At 41.6% G+C, this 22538-nt stretch overlaps 1 protein-coding gene across 1 annotated transcript in view; it reads left to right on the top strand.

Moving 5' to 3' along the window:
• Positions 1-22077, top strand: part of LOC120027675 (netrin-G1-like) — a 139059-nt gene extending 116982 nt beyond the window's left edge. The window contains exons 4-7 of the mRNA XM_038972670.1: positions 3383-3439; positions 5315-5482; positions 9382-9516; positions 21824-22077. Coding sequence (XP_038828598.1) covers positions 3383-3439; positions 5315-5482; positions 9382-9516; positions 21824-22077 — 614 coding nt within the window. The remainder of the gene's footprint in view (positions 1-3382; positions 3440-5314; positions 5483-9381; positions 9517-21823) is intronic.
• Positions 22078-22538: the final 461 nt, after the last annotated feature.

Below are 22538 nucleotides of genomic sequence, written 5' to 3'. Positions count from 1 at the left end.
TTAAAAAGAAATGTAATGGCCGTAATAGGAGAAAACTGAGGATGGATCAACAACATTGTTGTTATTCCACAATACAAACCTAAATGAAAGAGTGAAAAGAAAGAAGCCTGTACAGAATAAAACTATTCCAAAACATGCATCCTGTTTTCAATAAGGCACTAAAGTAAAACTGAAGAAAATGTGGCAAAGAAATTAACTTTATGTCCTGAATACAACGCGTTATTTTTAGTGCAAGTTCAACAACACATCACTGAGTACCACTCTTCATAATTTCAAGCATGGTGGGGGCTGCATCATGTTATGGGTATGCTTGTCATTGGCAACGACTAGGGAGTCTTTTAGGATATAGAATAGAGCTAAGTACAGGCAAAATCCTAGAAGAAAACCTGGTTCAGTCTGCTTTCCAAAAGACACTGAGAGACATTCACCTTTCAACAGGACAATAACCTAAACACAAGGCCAAATATACACTGGAGTTGCTTACCAAGACGACATTGAATGTTCCTGAGTGGCCTAGTAACAGTTTTTTCTTAAATCGGCTTGAAAATCTGGCAAGACTTGAAAATGGCTGTTCAGAAATTATCAACAACCAACTTGACAGAGCTTGAAGAATTTTAAGTAGAATAATGTGTAAATATTATACAATCCAGGTGTGCAAAGCTTACCCAGAAAGACACACAGCTTTAATCGCTGCCAAAGGTGATTCTAACATGTATTGACTTAAGGGTGTCAACACTTATGAAAATGAGATATTTCTGTATTTTATTTTCAATATATTTGCAAAAATGTCTGAAAACATATTTTCACTTTGTCATTATGGGGTATTGTGTGTAGATGGGTGAGAGATTTTTCATTCAGACTGTAACACAACAAAATCTGGAATAAGTCAAGGGGTATGAATACTTTCTGATGAGACTGTACAGTATATGTAAAATTATTAAGGGAACACCAGATACATTCACAAATATTCTCACACCTATTATTGTAATCTTATCAGGTTGCTCAAACTCCTGATGTTAAAGTTTAAACACTGAGATAAACACTCAAGCTGAGGCACTATTTAATAGTACCACAAAATACAATAAAAAAGCTTATTCAGATTCAGAAGGGTTCCCTTCTGGCCCTCCAAACAATCATCAAAGAACCCTTTCTTCCAAAAACAGGTATTCAGATTTTAAAAAAGGTTCTAGGTAGAACTCTTTGCCTTACAAAGAACCCATGTCTTCAAAAAAAAGTGTTCTTCCGATGAAAACGGTTCCTGGTAGAACCCTATCCCTCCTCAAAGAACCTTTTGGAACCTTTTTTTCTAAGAGTGTACATAGTTAAGCCAGCCACCATGTTTGCATAAGTTATGATCCCACTACATATCAGAGAGAATCTCAAGTTGTTGTTGTTTCTTTTTCTTTATGTTATGTTTATTCATCATTGCCATCAATGCACACACTCAAGTGAGCCATGAAACTACACAATTACATACAATGTCCCTGGGACAACATCTGGTGTTGGGATGCAACTACTGCTTGTCCCCGTATAGGCTTGACGGTCATTCTGTTGTTATGAGATGTTCTGAGTAAAGCCATGCCGGAGATGTATGTCTAGTTGTCTACATATGTCCCACCAGTCAACTCTTAGCAGAACCTCTACTGTTAGTGCATCTGATGTCCACTATAGCCAGTGCACCTAATCATTTATGGTTTCTCCCAATTGCATGCAGTTCGGCAGAATGTCTCATCCCTAGGTGTTGCTAACCGAAACCAAGGTAGGCTATACCTCCATATAAGATTAAACATATCTCTTTACAGATCTACCTCATATATACAGTAGTTAAACAGTGACTGTACTAGCTGTGACGGTTGAAACCAGATCCACCAGGAGGGAGCTTTTTCTGTTAATCTGTGTCAAAACCCTTAGTGATTTAGATTTTGTAAACTTGAAGAAAAGGCACCTTTGAAATGGGCAAGTTTGATTCCTGGCGTAGTCGGCAGACACTTGCATTAGCTGCAACATGCTGTTACAATATCCGCCTCTCCTCCCCTCCTCTTCTTGAGCCCCAAGATGCGGAATCTCTCCACAGGAGCAGGATGACGATAGGCATTCTGTCTTTCTCTCTCTCTCACTCTCTAACTCTCTCTCTTCCATTCCATTTCAATATCCTTAGATTATCCCCTTCGTTTTAATTAGGCGTGGCGCTTCTAGGGATTCTAGAATCCTATCTGAGCTCGGCGGGAAAAAATAGGGCGATTTCACAGAGAGGTTTATGTAGATTGATTTCAGGCAATCTCAAGTTGATCCATTGTGCTGATGTGCTGTGGCTGTGGCGACCGTTTTGCAAACAAACTGCCCATGTATTTCCATACAGAGCACTAGCCAAGCGGATGTAAAGATGTAGAGCCCTCAAACTCAACTCTGGACCTCGAAGCCAGTTTCACTGCATTTTTTTATCGTTCCCCTCTAATCAGGGACTGATTTAGACCTGGGACACCAGGTGTGTGCAATTAATTATCAAGTAGAACAGAAAACCAGCAGGCTCCAGACCTCGTAGGGTAAGAGTTGAGTATCCCTGATATAGAAGGTATAGTGTTTATGTCATGTCAGGCGAGAACATGGGAGAGCATGTGAGAGGGGCTCAGTCAGGGTTGACCATTACTTCACCTCCAGTTTGTTTGCTTGTTATCTGATGGGGAAGAGATGCGGGCAGCAGTGGGATTGTGGGATTGTTGTGTGCCGCGCCAGTGAGCCTCGACCGAATGCCTCGATGAACAGACCTATGGGAAATTATCCCACTGGGCTTTCCTAGAGGATGTGTGGTGTTGGTCCGTCAGGAGAATGTAATACCAGTACAGAACACTGCTGTTCATCTACATTGTGACGACGATAGCATGGTGTTGTTGGACTCTCTCACACGGTTTGGATACTAATGACAGTATATGACTTATAACTTATTTTACCTCTTGTCTCTTCCAAATGGTAAACTTGAGTAGATTCCATGCAACATGATTCAACAGACTGCATCTGTAAGTGTCAGTGTAACCACACTTAACGCCACAGCACTAGAACGTTATTCTAGAACTTCTTCTTCTTACAGTGCAATGATAGTGAAGACATTGTGTCGGTATTAATTCCTCTAATATTTTCTGTCTCAGAATATAACACTAAATATATAGGATCACCTATCTCATTGTTCATTTAATAATTCATGCCAGACTTCACTGGATGTTCATTTCAAACTTTTTAGTACTATAGTGAAAAAGTAGGAATGTGTATGATTCTCCTTTCTTTAACCCTTCTGAACATTCTATTATTTCATGTTTAACAAAATATATCATGCTTCTGTTTATTTATTTGTTTGTTTTTCTTCTTTTTTTAAAAATGTGTCTCGTAGCTCCTCAAGTTGCTTTGTCAACTGTCCCTTCAGTTCAAGTTGCAAACAGCAAGCGAGGTAGGAGATTCTCAGATTCATACAGTGCCCCTCTGTGTCAGCAGTTGTCAAAAGCCATGTCCCCACTGTATGAATCTAGAATGACCTGTGTATGTGCTACTTTAGCCACTTAACCCAACCCTAGCCCTGTAGTACCATGTAGTACTAATCCACAACTATCCCCATGAACTATGACCAATGTGCACTCTGTATCCATAAAGGGTGGAGTTTGCTTTGCGGTATGGATATGTGGTACACGTACAGTTTATCTTTCTGTAAAGGGTGCGTGATCCTGTGTCTCTCTACATCCAGTGTAATCATTAGAAGTGCTATTGAATACAATTCTTCAAAGTACAAAATAATAAGGATGCAACATATCATTGTAATGCCTCACATAAATATTCTAGAGTATGTTTCAGAGACCTTACTTTCGACATGATGAACCCTATTTTTCAATCAGGGAGAGTATTGGTCTTCTAAGAGTAGGTGTCAGAGTAGATAACATAAACGTTATGAGAACTTCCAATTAACTGTGCAACTTGTTAGCAAATAGACCAGAACATGATTATTTTTCTTCAATAGAGTTGAATAGGCTAGCTAGGCCGCTGTCTTTCATTTCCAAGGCTCTATGCCTTTCGTGGTGACCGACGGAAAGACCTGACCTCAATCCAGAACTTAATAACCACAATCCCTCCCCAAAGCCCCTGTAGCTCAGAGAGGACTGTCTGTCCAACTGCCTGTAGCTCAGAGAGGGCTGTGGGTCCAGCTGCCTGTCTGCAAAGGCTTAAGAAACCCATCTGACCCAGCGTGAAAGTTGGTGTCAGCAGTCGCTCCACAAGACAGATTGAACCCAGCTCCAAGGCTGATCTGGGCCGGCCAGGTGTCACACACAAGGCTCCACTGGGACGTGACCGTCTTTGATTGGCATGCCCGCCTGACGTCGTGTGACTAAGCAGTAGGCACAGGGCGTAGCCTGACTCTCAATCTGGGAGCTAATAGTACAAAATACTACAGAACACACTACACGTCACACAACAACATGCTCCCCTTGTCACATCTCTGCATACATTCACCTGCTTCTCATGCAAAGTGCTTTTTTGTTGCAAGGTATTTGTTGGCTGGGAGGGGTGTCAGGTGGCGGAGTGGTTGCTGGGACATGTAGCAACTATTCCTCTTCCATCTGGTTCTCTATAGAAAGGGCAGTTGTGTATTTCCATTCATGTTTTTCTTTAAAAGTCATAGTTGCATGCTCTGTGGTTTAGGATTACAGTTCTGTGTGAACGTAATAACAATGGCCTGTGGATTGCACTACTGCTACAAAGGTTCCTGCTCCTCTCCTCCTCCTAATCTCAAATTAAACACACAGTAGGATAAATGAAGCCTGAACTAATCGAGATGTAAATTTCAAACAGTGTGGAGTTACACACCTATGCCTTGCCCAGGTTGAAAATGACATTCCAACTCAACTCATCTCGTTTGACCTGTCTTGTACTGTGTGGCCTAGTTCCCATGAAACCCAGTTTTTGTCCCATTCCAGAATCAGAATCATCCTCATCCTTTCCATTGTGGTGTGCTTGAAGCGAACGTCTCTTACTCTCTCCCTCTAACAACATGCTTTCTCATAGCACCAGGGTGAACTGATGTCTAACACCACTGGCTGCATCCGTCCATGCCAGACTTGTCATACTGTAGCCCTTTCCACCTCCTCCTAACCTAACATTGTCTCAATCTCAACCCCCATCTCTCCATCCTAACCTCGCATGTGATGGTGCCTCCTCGCACTACCTTGCTACTAGTACCACCGCCGCCCGCCGTAGCACATGCCCCGCGCAACACAACCCAACCCCCACATCAACATGGCCCCTTGGTCTCTCTCCACCCTTCCTTCTTTGCAAGACTGCGAATGCTTTGGACACTCCAACCGCTGCAGCTACATCGAGCTGCTAAACTCTGTCATTTGCGTGAGCTGTAAACACAACACTAGGGGCCAGCACTGCCAGGATTGCAAGCAGGGCTACTTCCGAAATGCTTCTGCGGAGCTGGAAGATGAGAATGTGTGCATAGGTCAGTTCCCTCACCACTGTCTGTCATCATCAGCACTGCTTATACCAGCTGACCCCCATTTACACCACATATGACCTTCACCTCATCCTTCACCGTTCACATTTCACCTTAGTGCGTCAAACCTCCAAACTTCTGCCTCATGTTTCTTCATGTCTCTTTTCCTGTTGCTGTCTGGGTCCTGTCGTTCCTCACTTGCTTCTGTCCATATGACTCGCTTCCTTCTCCACAGGGCTTATGTATTAAACTAACTGTTAGTCATCACAATCACAAGGTTTTACATTAAAGAGTATTACTCCTAAATGTGTACTGCTATGGACATACTGTACTTTTTCTAAACTGATATACATTTTACCAGATTAGATTTTGACACGCAGGATGGTTTTGATGCTGTCTATGTCATGAGAGGTTTTTTATTTCCGTTCTTTTAAAATAAACGATTATTCCAAATGCTGGTTATGTACACTACATGACCAAAAGTATGTGGACACCTGCTTATCAAACATCTCATTCCAAATTCATGGGCATTTATATGGAGTTGGTCCCTCCTTTGCTGCCATAGTAGCCTCCACTCTTCTGGGAAGGCTTTCCACTAGATGTTGGAACATTGCAGCGGGGACTTGCTTCCATTAAGCCACAAGAACATTAGTGAGGTCGGGCACTGATGTTGGGTGATTAGGCCTGGCTCGCAGTTGGCGTTCGTATTCATCGTATTCATCCCATGGGGTTGAGGTCAGGACTGTGCAGGCAAGTCAAGTTCTTCCACACTGATCTCGACAAACCATTTCTGTATGCACCTCACGTTGTGCACAGGGGCATTGTCATGCTGAAACAGGAAAGCGCCTTCCTCAAACTGTTGCCACAAAGTTGGAAGCACAGAATCGTCTAGAATGTCATGTATGCTGTAGCATTACGATTTCCCTTCACTGGAACTAAGGGGCCATGCCCAAACCATGAAAAACAGCCCCAGACCATTATTCCTCCTCCGCCAAACATTACAGTCGGCACTATGCATTGGGACAGGTAGCGTTCTTCTGGCATCCACTAAATCCATATTAGTCCGTTGTACTGCCTACCACGTTTCAGGAGAAGACCCAGATGCAGACAGTGTCGAAGTAGCAAAAGTGTATTACTAGAACAGGGGGCAGGAAAAATGACAGGTCAAGGGCAGGCAGAGGTCAATAACCCAGATCAGAATCCAAAAGGTACAGAATGTCAGGCAGTCTCGGGTTCAGGGCAGGCAGAGGTCAACAATCCAGGGTGGTGTGACAATGGTACAGAACAGCAGGCAGGCTCAGGGCAGGCAGAATGGTCAGAACCGGGAAAACTAGAAAAAGACAGGAGCAAGGGGGAAAACGCTGGTAGGCTTGACAAACAAAACAAATTGGCAATAGACAAACAGACAATAAATACACTGGGGATAATGGGGAAGATGGGTGACACCTGGAAGGGGGTGGAGACAAGCACAAAGACAGGTGAAACAGATCAGGGTGTGACACTGCCAGATGGTGAAGCGTGATTCATCATTCCAGAGAACGTGTTTCCACTGTACCAGAATCCAATGGCAGCGAGTTTACACCACTCCAGCCAACGCTTGGCTTTGCGCATGGTGATCTTAGGCTTGTGTGCGGGTGCTCAGCCATGGAAACCCATTTCATGAAGCTCCCGACGAACAGTTCTTGGGCTGATGTTGCTTCCAGAGGCAGTTTGGAACTTGGTAGTGAGTGTTGCAACCGAGGACAGACAATTTTTTACGCGCTACGCACTTCAGCAATCGGAGGTCCCGTTCTGTGAGCTTGTGAGGCCTACCACTTCGGGGCTAAGCCAATGTTGCTCCTAGACATTTCCACTTCACAATAACAGCACTTACAGTTGACCGGGGCAACTCTAGCTGGGCAGAAATTTGACGAACTGACTTGTTGGAAAGGTAGCATCCTATGACGTTGCCATGTTGAAAATCACTGACCTCTTCAGTAAGGCCATTCTACAGCCAATGTTTGTCTATGGAGATTGCATGGCTGTGGGCTCGATTTTATTCACTTGTCAGCAACAGGTCTGGCTGAAGTAGCCAAATCCACTCATTTGAAGGAGTGTCCACATACTTTTGTATATATAGTGTATGTTTAAAAAATAACCAGAAACACATAGGAATCTGTTCTCAACATGTTTAACTTCATGCACATTCTATAAGTAGGTCCCTGTGTTTTGCGCAGTCATGTGACAGTATCCTGTATTTTAAGCCTTATCCAGAAATAAGAATTCCACCAAAAATGAAATCCGTTGTCTGAGGATGGTGCTTAATTAACCATCTGAAGGGAAAAGAAAAGGCGGCAGTTGAATGTAAAGCTTTAAATTGAAGGTTAGAATCCAGGCATGTCACATGATTGTGCAAAACCCCGGATCCTATAAAAAGTATATGAAAGTATATACAGATAGTATATATAGACAGGTTTTACCATACGTTCCACTATGCCTTTCCATCTGTGTAGTGTGTAGTGACTCTGCACCTTACACATGCACATAGCACCCAATAAACATCTGTTGTCCCTCGCCCTCTGACGTTCTGATCTGGCTCTGGAAAACTGAAAATATTATATCCACCCCATATCCAGGTGTCTCTTCCAGCCTGAAGGAGAGTCTAATGAACTCGCACCCTCCACGCGTAAACCCAGAGGTGTCGGAGCACGACAGATAAGCATGACGGCAATGGCAACTACTGCATATGTCACTGTGGAAGTGCTAGGCCCAACCCTGCCCAGGAATAGCAATGCAATTCCATCAGTAGCCTTTATAGTCTGCGTCTCAAATGGCACCCTATTCCTATATAGTGCACTACTTTTAATGTCATCCCTATAGGGAATATAGTGCCATTTCGGACGCACCCAGAGTCAGTGCGGTCTTGCCCTGTGTATAACCCTTTACCCTTACCCTTCATAGCACGTCAATAGACGTGTTCTCACAGTCAAAACAGTACTCGTATATATCTTACAAATGCTGCAGAGCTATAAGGTTACCATACAGATGGGAAAGAGGGGAGCCTTGTAAGGCTTCTATGTTCACAAGCAGGATTTGGAAAGAGCTTTAACTGTTGATAATGGTAAAGATATGGCCATTTTTGGTGTGGTTAATGATGGTTGTTTAGTTCACACATTATTCTACCCAGACAATATCCACTTATAGTATTAGTCAAATAAGCAGTTTACAATAAACTTATTTGCCCTGTAGTTAATCAGTTTCCCATGAAATCTAAGTGTGGACCAAATTACTAATTGGAATTTTTTAGTTTTGGAATGAATTGAAATGTCTGGAGACAACATATATTACAGTACAACAATGCACATTTCAATGTTACCGTTCCACTTTCGTCACATTTCAAACATTCGCTGAATCATACTGGACAAGTCCAAGCTATGTACATCCTGTCTTGTACATTTCTCATGTAATTCCTATGACATCTCTTTGTATGTCTCCACTGTCTCTGTCTCACCTCCTCTGTCGTCATGTTTCCCTCTAACTTTCATGTCAGAAAATGTGTAATCTTAATGTCATGTCATTTTTCAAATATGGCTACCATATTTAGGTAAATAAGGTTTTGCTTATTGCACTATATGTAAATGTAACTTGTTAAAATGCATAAAATGTTCTAGAAAATAATGAGTCACCTCAAATGATCCATACAGTGCTTAATGTCTCATTTCCTTCAATCACTCTTTATCTTCATTTCACCTCATTACTTTTGAAATGGTAGCATTTCTTCTGTAAGTGATAGCTAAGTAATATGTTGCTTAGAAATGTTTCTCAATGAGCCTGCCTATGGCGGTAAAAGTTTGTAGCTGCTGTAAGAAGCCAAAGCACCACCTTGTTTTCCAGCATGTGTGTGTTTGTGTGTCTTGTTTCTACAGACTGTAGTTGTAATCCCTATGGCTCAGACAGTGTTCGCTGTAATGGCACAGGATTTTGTAAATGTAAGGAGGGAACTACAGGGGCTAAGTGTCGAGATTGTCTGCCGGGATATTTGTGGGACAATGGCTGCAAATGTAAGTAGAACCACGCCCCTACTCTTGTAACTCTGCTCGGACCCCGACCTGTACCTCTCGCTATCTCTCTACTGTATCTCCACCTCTATCTATTCTATCTCTCCTTCTATCTCTCCCTCTTTTTCTCCCTCTTACCATCTTATCTTATTCTCTACTTTCTACTTTTTCGCTGCCACTGCGTGGTTATGCAGGCATGTGCAGCTTTGAATGTCCCCACTCTTGCGGTGAGTAGGCCTATGGATTTAACCCTGACTAACCAGAAATTAGCCATTTTTCAATGATTTAAGACTCAAGGTTGTGAGGCTATAAATGCAGCGATTTAGACTCAAACCATTTTCTCTCAGCTTCTACTGGTAGATGTCGCTGAGTCCGTCAGGGAAGCAACCACGCTTTGCATTTGGACGCTTCGTATTTAGTCATGCAGTGGCGTCAAAGAGCTGAAACGTACAACAGCTGAGCTAATATTGACTGGCTGGGGAGCTGTTTGAGCAGCCCTTTCCCTCTCTCCACCATAACTGTCTGTTTAATGCTCATGTCCAGATGATGATGGCCAATGCCAGAGGTGAGCTTTTGCACTGTTCAAAATGCTGTTTATCGCTCAAATTCCAGTATGTTGTCCCAATAGTTTCTATTTAGAGGCGAAAGTAGAGAAGGCATTGAACAGGTCAGTCTACTGTACTATTCTACTAATATAGAGTACCTGATACAATCGATGTGGGATTGCTGATCCACAGGCGTCATCAGCCAGGGCAACCTCTCACTGGTCGGTTCAACTCCTGACCTGGAACGTCCTCAAGATGGTGAGTTGACAGTAATTGGCCAGATCACTGCTCGCCTGTGGATGGCTTCCAGCTTGGTGCAGATCTTTTTCACCATAACCAACAGAATACCTGTTCAACAGCGCTTGCTAGGCGCTGAACCGCATATCTTCTGTCCTTTGTTGCCCAGAGCAAAAATCAGTCTTCATGTTGATTGGGCAGGGAAACCACAGCAGCTAACTTCATCTGGGGCAGACACTTTTTGAGTGTTTCATTTAACACTATTTGAATTGAATTAACACAGGCACTTTTGCTATGTACAACTGTGATACATGTATTATTCCATTGTTAAACGGATCCGAATTGTTATCCACTTATTGAATATCAAATGTGATGTTGAATCCATGTGTAAATGGATGAAAGGAGATGGATAAGTAGAAGATGCACTCTAAGGTCAGAGTAGATTAGACTGATGTATTCTGTGTACACATGGATGCACATGGAGACAGACTGTTAATGAATACAGTTTATCAGAGTGACTGGCAGCATTCGCACCATCACAACTCCACGTTCACACATGCATGACGGGAGGTTTGAGCGCGGGTCGGCACGGAATGGAGAAGAGGAATAAACAGAGCGAGAGGAGGAGAGGGGGAGATATAGACAAGCAACTTTGGTAGAGTACATGTATTACTTGCATTACATTGCTGCATTACATTGCTGAGATTGTCTTAGTGAGAATGCTCTTTGTCCCTACTCAGTAAAGTACGCTAGCTAGACACACATCACTGGTTTAGGCCAACGCACAATAATTATACACAGCTAGTGTGAAGTAATATCTCAGATAACTGTCTTTGACGCTGTACATGAGCAGTCATGCATGGCAATGAACAAACAACGGAGAGATGTATAATTGTTATATCAAAATCAAATACATTTTTATTTCTCACATGCGCCGAATACAACAGGTGTAGACGTTAAAGTGAAATGCTTACTTACAAGCCCTTAACCAACAACGCAGTTCAAGAAATAGAGTTAAGAAAATATTTACTAAATAAACTAAAGTAAAATATAAAATAAAAAGTAACGCAATAAAATAACAATAACGAGGCTATGTACAGGGGATACCGGTACAGAGTCAATGTGCGGGGGTACAGTTAGTCTAGGTAATTTGTACATGTACAGTACCAGCCAAAAGTTTGGACACACCTACTCATTCCAGGGTTTTTCTTTATTTGTACTTTTTCTTTATTTTCTACATTGTAGAATAATAGTGAAGACATCAAAACTATGAAATATCACATATGGAATCCTGTAGTAACCAAAAAAGTGTTAAACAACTCAAAATACATTTTATATTTGAGATTCTTCAAAGTAGCCACCCTTTGTATTGATGACAGTTTGCACACTCTTGGCATTCTCTCAACCAGCTTCATGAGGTAGTCACCTGGAATGCATTTCAATTAACAGGTGATGAAACTGGCTATCATGAAGACCGCCACAGGAAAGGAAGACCCGGAGTTACCTCTGCTGCAGAGGATAAATTAATTCGAGTTAACTGCACCTCAGATTGCGATCCAAATAAATGCTTCACAGAGTTCAAGTAACAGACACATCTCAACATCAACTGTTCAGAGGAAACTGCGTGAATCAGGCCGTCATGGTCGAATTGCTGCAAAGAAACCACTACTAAAGGACACCAATAATAAGAAGAGACTTGCTTGGGCCAAGAAACACGAGCAATGGACATTAAACCAGTGGAAATCTGTCCATTGGTCTGATGAGTCCAAATTTGAGATTTTTGGTTCCAACCGCATGTCTTTGTGAGACGCTTTGCTAGTGACGCTATCGTGATTTATTTAGAATTCAAGGCGCATTTAACCAGCATGACTACCACAGCATTCTGCAGCGTTACGCCATCCCATCTGGTTTGTGCTTAGTGGGACTATCGTTTGTTTTTCAACAGGACAATGACCCAAAACACACGTCCAGGTGATGGAGTGCTGCATCTGATGACCTGACCTTTACAATCACCCAATTGAGATGTTTTGGGATGAGTGAGAGTGAAGGAAAAGCAGCCAACAAGTACTCAGCATATGTGGGGACTCCTTCAAGACTGTTGGAAAAGCATTCCTCATGAAGCTGGAGAGAATGCCAAGAGTGTGCAAAGCTGTTATCAAGGCAAAGGGTGGCTACTTTGAAGAATCTAATATCTAAAATATATTATGATTTGTTTAACACTTTTTTGGTTGCAACATGATTCCATATGTGTTATTTCATTATTTTGATGTCTTCACTATTATTCTACAAAGTAGAACATAGTAAAAAATGAGTTGGTGTGTCCAAACTTTTGACTGGTACTGTAAATAGGGGTAAAGTGACTATGCAGTAGGGGTACACTTTGTTGAGTATGTTTAACATAGCTATACAATTTAAATGCTGTAAAAGCTTGATGTAGATCTACATTATCTAACTACATTACCCATTATACTGTAGTCTTACCTACATTACCCAATGTAGGTCTATACCTGTCTCTCCTCCGATATCACTCAATTGTACATGAATAGGACAGTCTCAATCTGTATGCAGACTGGAGCATGCAATTAAAACTCTAATCTCTGGCCAAATAGAGCCCGTTCCCACAGAGGCACACCTAGCTCATTGGTTTCCTTCTCTAAATATTATCCCTCATATCAAAAGTAAACCCTATAAATCTCTGTTTATTCTCTGTGCAGGGTCTGTTTACTCTCAAGGAATGGTAAACGTGAGAGATTGGGAGGAACAGTGTGTGTTGATTGCATCCACCCCATCCCAATTTTTGTTTACCTCTTCCTCCTCGACTGTCTCTTCAGTTTTAGTTTACATCTTCCTCCTCGACTGTCTCTTCAGTTTTAGTTTACATCTTCCTCCTCGACGGTCTCTTCAGTTATAGTTTACATCTTCCTCCTCAACTGTCTCTTCAGTTATAGTTTACCTCTTCCTCCTCGACTGTCTCTTCAGTTATAGTTTACCTCTTCCTCCTCGACTGTCTCTTCAGTTATAGTTTACATCTTCCTCCTCGACTGTCTCTTCAGTTTTAGTTTACATCTTCCTCCTCGACTGTCTCTTCAGTTTTAGTTTACATCTTCCTCCTCGACTGTCTCTTCAGTTTTAGTTGACCTGTTTCTCCTCGACTGTCTCTTCAGTTTTAGTTGACCTGTTTCTCCTCGACTGTCTCTTCAGTTTTAGTTTACATCTTCCTCCTCGACTGTCTCTTCAGTTTTAGTTTACATCTTCCCCCTCGACTGTCTCTTCAGTTTTAGTTGACCTGTTTCTCCTCGACTGTCTCTTCAGTTTTAGAGGACCTGTTTCTCCTCGACTGTCTCTTCAGTTTTAGTTTACATCTTCCTCCTCGACTGTCTCTTCAGTTTTAGTTTACATCTTCCTCCTCGACTGTCTCTTCAGTTTTAGTTGACCTGTTTCTCCTTGACTGTCTCTTCAGTTTTAGTTTACATCTTCCTCCTCGACTGTCTCTTCAGTTTTAGTTTACATCTTCCTCCTCGACTGTCTCTTCAGTTTTAGTTTACATCTTCCTCCTCGACTGTCTCTTCAGTTTTAGTTGACCTGTTTCTCCTCGACTGTCTCTTCAGTTTTAGTTTACATCTTCCTCCTCGACTGTCTCTTCAGTTTTAGTTTCCATCTTCCTCCTCGACTGTCTCTTCAGTTTTAGTTTACATCTTCCTCCTCGACTGTCTCTTCAGTTTTAGTTGACCTGTTTGTCCTCGACTGTCTCTTCAGTTTTAGTTTACATCTTCCTCCTCGACTGTCTCTTCAGTTTTAGTTGACCTGTTCCTCCTCGACTGTCTCTTCAGTTTTAGTTTACCTGTTTCCCCTCGACTGTCTCTTCAGTTTTAGTTGACCTGTTTCTCCTCGACTGTCTCTTCAGTTTTAGTTTACATCTTCCTCCTCGACTGTCTCTTCAGTTTTAGTTTACATCTTCCTCCTCGACTGTCTCTTCAGTTTTAGTTGACCTGTTCCTCCTCGACTGTCTCTTCAGTTTTAGTTTACCTGTTTCTCCTCGACTGTCTCTTCAGTTTTAGTTGACCTGTTTCTCCTCGACTGTCTCTTCAGTTTTAGTTTACATCTTCCTCCTCGACTGTCTCTTCAGTTTTAGTTTACATCTTCCTCATCGACTGTCTCTTCAGTTTTAGTTTACATCTTCCTCCTCGACTGTCTCTTCAGTTTTAGTTGACCTGTTTCTCCTCGACTGTCTCTTCAGTTTTAGTTATCTGTTTCCCCTCTACTGTCTCTTCAGTTTTAGTTTACATCTTCCTCCTCGACTGTCTCTTCAGTTTTAGTTGACCTGTTTCTCCTCGACTGTCTCTTCAGTTTTAGTTTACATCTTCCTCCTCGACTGTCTCTTCAGTTATAGTTTACATCTTCCTCCTCGACTGTCTCTTCAGTTATAGTTTACATCTTCCTCCTCGACTGTCTCTTCGGTTTTAGTTTACATCTTCCTCCTCGACTGTCTCTTCAGTTTTAGTTGACCTGTTTCTCCTCGACTGTCTCTTCAGTTTTAATTTACATCTTCCTCCTCGACTGTCTCTTCAGTTTTAGTTTACATCTTCCTCCTCGACTGTCTCTTCAGTTTTAGTTGACCTGTTTCTCCTCGACTGTCTCTTCAGTTTTAGTTGACCTGTTTCTCCTCGACTGTCTCTTCAGTTTTAGTTTACATCTTCCTCCTCGACTGTCTCTTCAGTTTTAGTTTACATCTTCCTCCTCGACTGTCTCTTCAGTTTTAGTTGACCTGTTTCTCCTTGACTGTCTCTTCAGTTTTAGTTTACATCTTCCTCCTCGACTGTCTCTTCAGTTTTAGTTTACATCTTCCTCCTCGACTGTCTCTTCAGTTTTAGTTTACATCTTCCTCCTCGACTGTCTCTTCAGTTTTAGTTTACATCTTCCTCCTCGACTGTCTCTTCAGTTTTAGTTGACCTGTTTCTCCTCGACTGTCTGTTCAGTTTTAGTTTACATCTTCCTCCTCGACTGTCTCTTCAGTTTTAGTTGACCTGTTCCTCCTCGACTGTCTCTTCAGTTTTAATTTACCTGTTTCTCCTCGACTGTCTCTTCAGTTTTAGTTGACCTGTTTCTCCTCGACTGTCTCTTCAGTTTTAGTTTACATCTTCCTCCTCGACTGTCTCTTCAGTTTTAGTTTACATCTTCCTCATCGACTGTCTCTTCAGTTTTAGTTTACATCTTCCTCCTCGACTGTCTCTTCAGTTTTAGTTGACCTGTTTCTCCTCGACTGTCTCTTCAGTTTTAGTTATCTGTTTCCCCTCTACTGTCTCTTCAGTTTTAGTTTACATCTTCCTCCTCGACTGTCTCTTCAGTTTTAGTTGACCTGTTTCTCCTCGACTGTCTCTTCAGTTTTAGTTTACATCTTCCTCCTCGACTGTCTCTTCAGTTATAGTTTACATCTTCCTCCTCGACTGTCTCTTCAGTTATAGTTTACATCTTCCTCCTCGACTGTCTCTTCAGTTATAGTTTACATCTTCCTCCTCGATTGTCTCTTCAGTTTTAGTTTACATCTTCCTCCTCGACTGTCTCTTCAGTTTTAGTTGACCTGTTTCTCCTCGACTGTCTCTTCAGTTTTAGTTTACATCTTCCTCCTCGACTGTCTCTTCAGTTTTAGTTTACATCTTCCTCCTCGACTGTCTCTTCAGTTTTAGTTTACATCTTCCTCCTCGACTGTCTCTTCAGTTTTAGTTGACCTGTTTCTCCTCGACTGTCTCTTCAGTTTTAGTTGACCTGTTTCTCCTCGACTGTCTCTTCAGTTTTAGTTTACATCTTCCTCCTCGACTGTCTCTTCAGTTTTAGTTGACCTGTTTCTCCTCGACTGTCTCTTCAGTTTTAGTTTACATCTTCCTCCTCGACTGTCTCTTCAGTTATAGTTTACCTGTTCCTCCTCCATTATTTAGTGTTGCATTGACTATTTTCAGATGCTAATTTCAACTCCGCCTTGTCCTTGACCACAGTTTGCTTGAATTATTTTGTCATACTAATCCTCAGGCTGAAAAAGACCCCTAGATGAATATAGATCTCAGTGGAGGCTCCTCAGAGGAGGAAGGGGAGGACCATCCTCTTCATAGAACTTCATAAAAAGAAAAATTGTGAAACATAAAAAACCCGAACATTTTTACATAAAACTATACCAAATATATTCACGTCACCAAATAATTGATTAAAACACAGTGTTTTGCAATGAAGACCTACCTCAAATGAGTGTAAGGAAAATGGCACCAATAGAGAGGGCAGCCGTGCTTAAAGCCCCTAGGGAAAACATTTTTTACAAGCATTTCACTACACCCGCAATAACATCTGCTAAACACGTGTATGTGACCAATAAAATGTGATTTGATTTGATTTGAAAGCACTGTGTAGGGTAGGACTATGGTGTAGCCGGAGGACAGCTAGTTTCCGTCCTCCTCTGGGTACATTGATTTATATACTAAACCTAGGAGGCTCATGGTTCTCAACCACTTCCATAGACTTAGACAGTAATTATGACAACTTCCAGAGGACGTTCTCAAACCTATCAGAGGTCTTGCAGCATGAACTGACATGTTGTCCACCCAATTCAAGGATCATGAATTAATCTAGTACTGTAAGCATAAGCTACAGCTAGCTAGCACTGCAGTGCATATAATGTGGTGAGTAGTTGACTTAAAGAAAGATAAATACAATAGTTTAACAATTTTGAACAAATTGATTTCTTGAAGAAGAAGCAAAAGAGAGAGAGAGCTAGCTATATTTCGTTGTATATATTTTTTCACTTTCACTAAGCTAGCGAATGCAGCTAGCTAGTTTAGCCTACTCAAACACCCGGCTCAAACAGAGAAGTATGCTATGTTAGCTAGCTGGCTATGGCTATCCAACATGGGAACTCTTCCAAGTCAAGGTAAGCTTTTGGTTTTATTAATTTATTGCCACCGGGGCCCTCGGTGTAACTGCTAAACTGCTTTCTGACTGTACACTGTACTGCATGATTGTAGCAGGTTTACCAACGCGTTAGTTCTAGTAGCTATATTGACTATGACGTTAGCTAATAATGGTGACAATGATGTAGGCTGTGTGTAGCGGTGAGCGGTTATGATATGAAGGTTTGGCTTGGAAAGGTTTTTTCGTCTGATCATAGACAGCTGATGTGTTGTGCACTGAAGTCCAAAAGTGAAGGGAAAGGGTTAGAGGAGGAGAGCACGAAGATGCGAGAAGGAATTATTGCTACAACAATCAAAGTGATCATGCTGCTTGTATGTTGCTGCTATGAAAGTGAACTGTGTTTGCGTGTGATCAGGGGTGTATTCATTCCGCCTATTCTGTTGAAAAACGTTCTTAAATAGGGATAAACATGCCTGAATTTGTATAGGGAAAATTTGAGTATCATGTAGTAGCCAATTTATTTTATTATTTTTATCCTTATTTTACCAAGGAAGTTGACTGAGAACACATTCTCATTTACAGCAACGACCTGGGGAATAGTTACAGGGGAGAGAAAGGGGGGTGAATGAATCAATTGGAAGCTGGGGATGATTAGGTGGCCATGATGATATGAGGGCCAGATTGGGAATTTAGCCACGATACCGGGTTTAACACCCCTACTCTTACTATAAGTGACATGGGATCTTTAGTGACCACAGAGAATCAGGTCATCCGTTTAACGTCCCATCCGAAAGATGGCACCCTACACAGGGCAATGTCCCCAATCAATATTTTTTAGACTAGAGGAAAGAGTGCCTCCTACTGGCTCTCCAACACCACTTCAAGCAGCATCTGGTCTCCGATCCAGGGACCAACCAGGATCAACCCTGCTTCCCTTCAGAGGCAAGCCAGCAGTGGGATGCAGGGTGGTATCCTGCTGGCTAAAACTTCCTAATGTTACATTAAGCTGGATGAATGGAATATGAATGACCGAAATAGAAATAAGGCCATGCTCATTCAAAAAATAATCGTCCTCCCTCATTTTGTATAGCCACTGATAGAGTTATTGGAACAATTGTATCCTTACCTAGCGTAGCTCAGCTCCAACCCCTAAGCCTGTGCTGTGAGCAGTGGGCCAATGTGAAGGTAACAGAGACACAAAGAGATGTGTGTCCAAGGTGGACCAGGAGCTCTCCCAGGGGTAATAAATCACAGGTAGGAAGGCAACATCTCCTGGGCTCAGCACCCTGGTAGGGACAGGGAGACAGAGGAGGGAGAGGCATAGGAGAGAGACAGACAGAGAGAGAGAAAGAGAGATATATATATATAGAGAGAGAGAGGGAGAGAGAAAGATATATATATATATATATATATATATATATAGGGAGAGAGAGAGAGAGAGAGACGATAAGAGAAAGATATATATATATATATAGAGAGAGAGAGAGAGAGAGACGATAAGAGAAAGAGATATATATATATATAGAGAGAGAGAGAGAGAGGGAGAGAGAGAAAGACGATAAGTGAGAGAGAGAAAGAGATATATATATATAGAGAGAGAGAGAGAGGGAGAGAGAGAAAGACGATAAGTGAGAGAGAGAAAGAGATATATATATATATATAGGGAGAGAGAGAGAAAGAGACGATAAGAGAAAGAGATATATAGAGGGAGAGAGAGAGAGAGAGAGAGACGATAAGAGAGAGAGAGAAAGAGATATATATATAGAGAGAGAGAGAGACAGAGAGAGAGAGAGACAGAGAGAGAGAGAGAAGAGAGTAGCCTTCCCCAGGAAGACGGGGATAGAGAAACTAAAAAAAGTAACTTCCTGCAGCTAGAATGAATTATTTTCAGGTCAGGCCTCTCAACACAGAAAGCAGAATCTATCCCACCTCTTTTAGTCTGACTAATGTAGTCTTTAGAACTCTGTCCAAGTTTACCATCACTTCATTTAACTGTCACCATTACTGCTCTCCTCACCCTCTTCTACCAACTCTCTGGTAACACTTTGGTATTGATCTGTCAGTGTTAAGTGGTTCAGTGGTTAATGGCTGCTCTTTTCCTTCCACTGCATTTCTGGCCATTAATTCAAACCCTGTTGTATTATTAGAGTATCAGTAAGAAGCATTATCTATGTGGTAGGAATAACATATTTCTAGGACCTACAAGTCTCATCAGAATGCATTGCCTGTAGATAGAGAATTAATATGCACACACCATCCTTTGTCAGGGCAAAACCAATAAGGCCCCTCTTGCAAAATAATCATATTTTTGCAAAGGGCAATTGGAGATAAAAATGTATGGACAAAACGAAAGGTTGATGTTTAATTAATAGAGTCTTGTCCATGTCAGGATTACTTCAGGGACCCTAGGGGTAAAACATGTCTTTTTAATTAATTCACTTGATTACTCTCAATGAGATCTTGAGGGGAACGCACACCCCATTACCAAGTTGGTCTGCCTGCCTGCCCGTTTCCCTGATAGTATTTGCTGAACCAGACAGTGCAGAGGATAAAACAAAAGACTCCTGACTCATAAATTAATCAGTGATGTCATTGTCATGTGTCAAATTGTCTGTTAATATCAAGCTGTCCATATGATGATTGCCTTGGTAACGTTGCATTAATAGTCTTGACGCCACAGGTGTTTTCTCTCTCATTCTTTTTTTTACGTCCATGATAGTAAACAGTTGCTTGATAGTTTACAGGGAAAAGATTAATTAGCATTGTAAAGGAAAAAACTGTATTGGGCATGCTTGATGATGAACACAAACCCATGATTGGAGTCTGGGACTTGTAGTCTTTTGACAGTGTACCGGTCCATTAAACCCTGTTAGGTTGAACAGACTATTTCTAAATAAAATATAGGCTTTAAAGATGTTTTAAAAGAACAGAAGTTTGTACCTGCAGCTGTGGATATGAAAAAGAAGTGTGAGAAAGGATCAGTGTCAGTTATTCTTGTAATATTTGCTTTTCAAAATATTTCAGGGAGGGGGAACATTCAACTGTCACATTGTTTTCTCCTTTCATGAAAGGGCAAAATGAGCTCCATCTCTCTCTTGTTGTGCTGCATTGAGGTGGTCTGGCCCTAGCCTGCTTGTTTTTCACTGTTTATTTGTCTCTCTCCATCGGTTGGTTTGTTAGTTCTGTGCTGGGCTGGGTTGGGTTTGTTGGTTTGTTTGCCTGCAGCTTGCTTGACAGCTAAGCTCCAATGGGAATAGACTGGCCTCGGTGTCCCCGGCTCTAAATATACCCATTCCCACCTAACTCTCAACTCTACTCATATAAAGTCAGTTCAGTGTTTTGGAAATGCCCACGGGCTGTGGAGAAACTTTGTGCTACGATTCATCACGTGGTATAGACCCTTCAGTGGGATCCTAGTATATCACTGCAAAATGACGCATGACAAATGGCCCCTTCACCATTTTGGTAATTCATGTAATGGGAATGATAAAAGGAACACATTCAGATTGGAGAGGAACGTTTGAGAAAGACACAATGATCAAGTGCGTTATGCAAAAAATATATGAATTGTCTTTAGAAGTGGGCTTATAACCCAGAATTGTAATAAATTATTTATATTTTGCATAGTGCGTGCAAATGTTACAAATACTTTTAGTTTATTTTAGTTTCTCTATCTATTACAGAATGCAGTTACCTGTTTTGAAATTGGAAGAAGAAAATGATTCATGCAAGAATTTCATAGATAGTGCTGAAAGACCAGCCCTTCATTTTGACCAACACAACAACAAAAGTTGTCTTCACTACAACAGGAGTTGACATGAACTGTAGAACTTATTTGACAAAATCATGTTGGAAATGAAACTGTTACCTTACTGCAATGCAACTAGCTGGCAGTGTGACAACTGTGCCACAACAGCATGGTCAGAATAAATGTCTGATCAAAAACGTTTGGTAATAAAAGATTATAGTCTTCTTCTACCATTCTTATCCTGTCGTCAATATTGTGTGAATCGGATGGTTTGAAATTTATGTTATGTTCTTTTTTCTTTTTTGACTAAAATTACACATCAGTGAGATTTTGTTTTTGTTGTTGTTTTTTACTAACCAGTATAAATTACTGACATTCATTAATGTTCTTTTTTATTACTGCACTGGTTATGCTGCATGTGATGCGTTACTATCATAGTCATGATTGATCTGCAAATTAGCTTAAATGCTTAATACAACTTAATGCTAAGTAAACTTGCTAGCTACTTCAGTGGATGTTGAACACATTTTTACCGGCAAATGAACACATTTCTAGCGGCAAATGTGATAAATTATAGCCATGGTATGAAAGGGATAATCAACTTGGGGCTCTATGCGTTCTCTGGAAAATAACAAAACTCTGTGAAAGGTCAGTTCCACTCCGCTAGCCCTTCATGGAACACACCTTCCACGTCGTTCATTATTTTTCATAGAACACATAGCCCCTCGTTGATTATCCCTTTCTTAGTGCGCTCACTAGAGTGGAGATCAGCTCAGATAACAGTACGATTTGTAAATCAACATAACAGTCGGGGGAGTGAGCAGTGCACAGTACTCTACTCCAGGTGTGTGTATGTGTCTCACATATCTCTCCATCTCTCTCTCAGCCCGAGTGTGTGACAACGAGCTGCTGCGCTGCCAGAACGGCGGTGTGTGTCTGAACAACCTGCGGTGCCAGTGTACCGCAGCATTCACGGGCCTGCTGTGTGAGAAGCCCCGCTGTGAGTCGGAGCTGGGGGGCTGTGGTGGGCCCGACTCGGGCCAAGCCGCCCTCTCGTCTACACCACTCTCCACCTTGCTGCTGCTCCTGCTGGGCTCGACGCTGCTCAGAGAGGCCTCCTACAGGCCCACCCTGCTCTGAGAACCAGAGGCCTACACTGTCTACACTGAACTGTTGGAGCGAACTACCCAATTACCAACTTCTCTACAACAACAACCAGAACTACAACGACCATGAGCTTAGTCTACTATACTGTACTGTACTATAATGTACTATACTGTACTGTACTAGCTGTCCACCAGACACAGCAAGGACACACGCTGTCTATAAGGGAATGTGCCAGAATGAAAGCAAAACTTTAATTTGAGTAAAAAAATAAAAGTATATATAGAAATGAGAGTTAAAAAAAATGAAATCAATAAAGAAAAATAAATACCAGATATTTAAAAAGAGTTTAACTTGAGCATTTGCTTCATAAAAAGTCCAACAAGTCAAACAACAGACACCAGTGACCTAAGCCATACCAGAGACTTTTCCCCCTAACTGTCAAAAGGAGGGACTGGAGATGACAGACACTTTGTTCACTTCCTCTCTTATCGCCA

This window comes from Salvelinus namaycush, chromosome 33 (genome assembly GCF_016432855.1).
Source record: "Salvelinus namaycush isolate Seneca chromosome 33, SaNama_1.0, whole genome shotgun sequence".
NCBI lineage: Eukaryota > Metazoa > Chordata > Actinopteri > Salmoniformes > Salmonidae > Salvelinus > Salvelinus namaycush.
The sequence above is the reverse complement of the archived record's forward strand: the minus strand, read 5'-3'. Positions and strand labels throughout refer to the sequence as shown.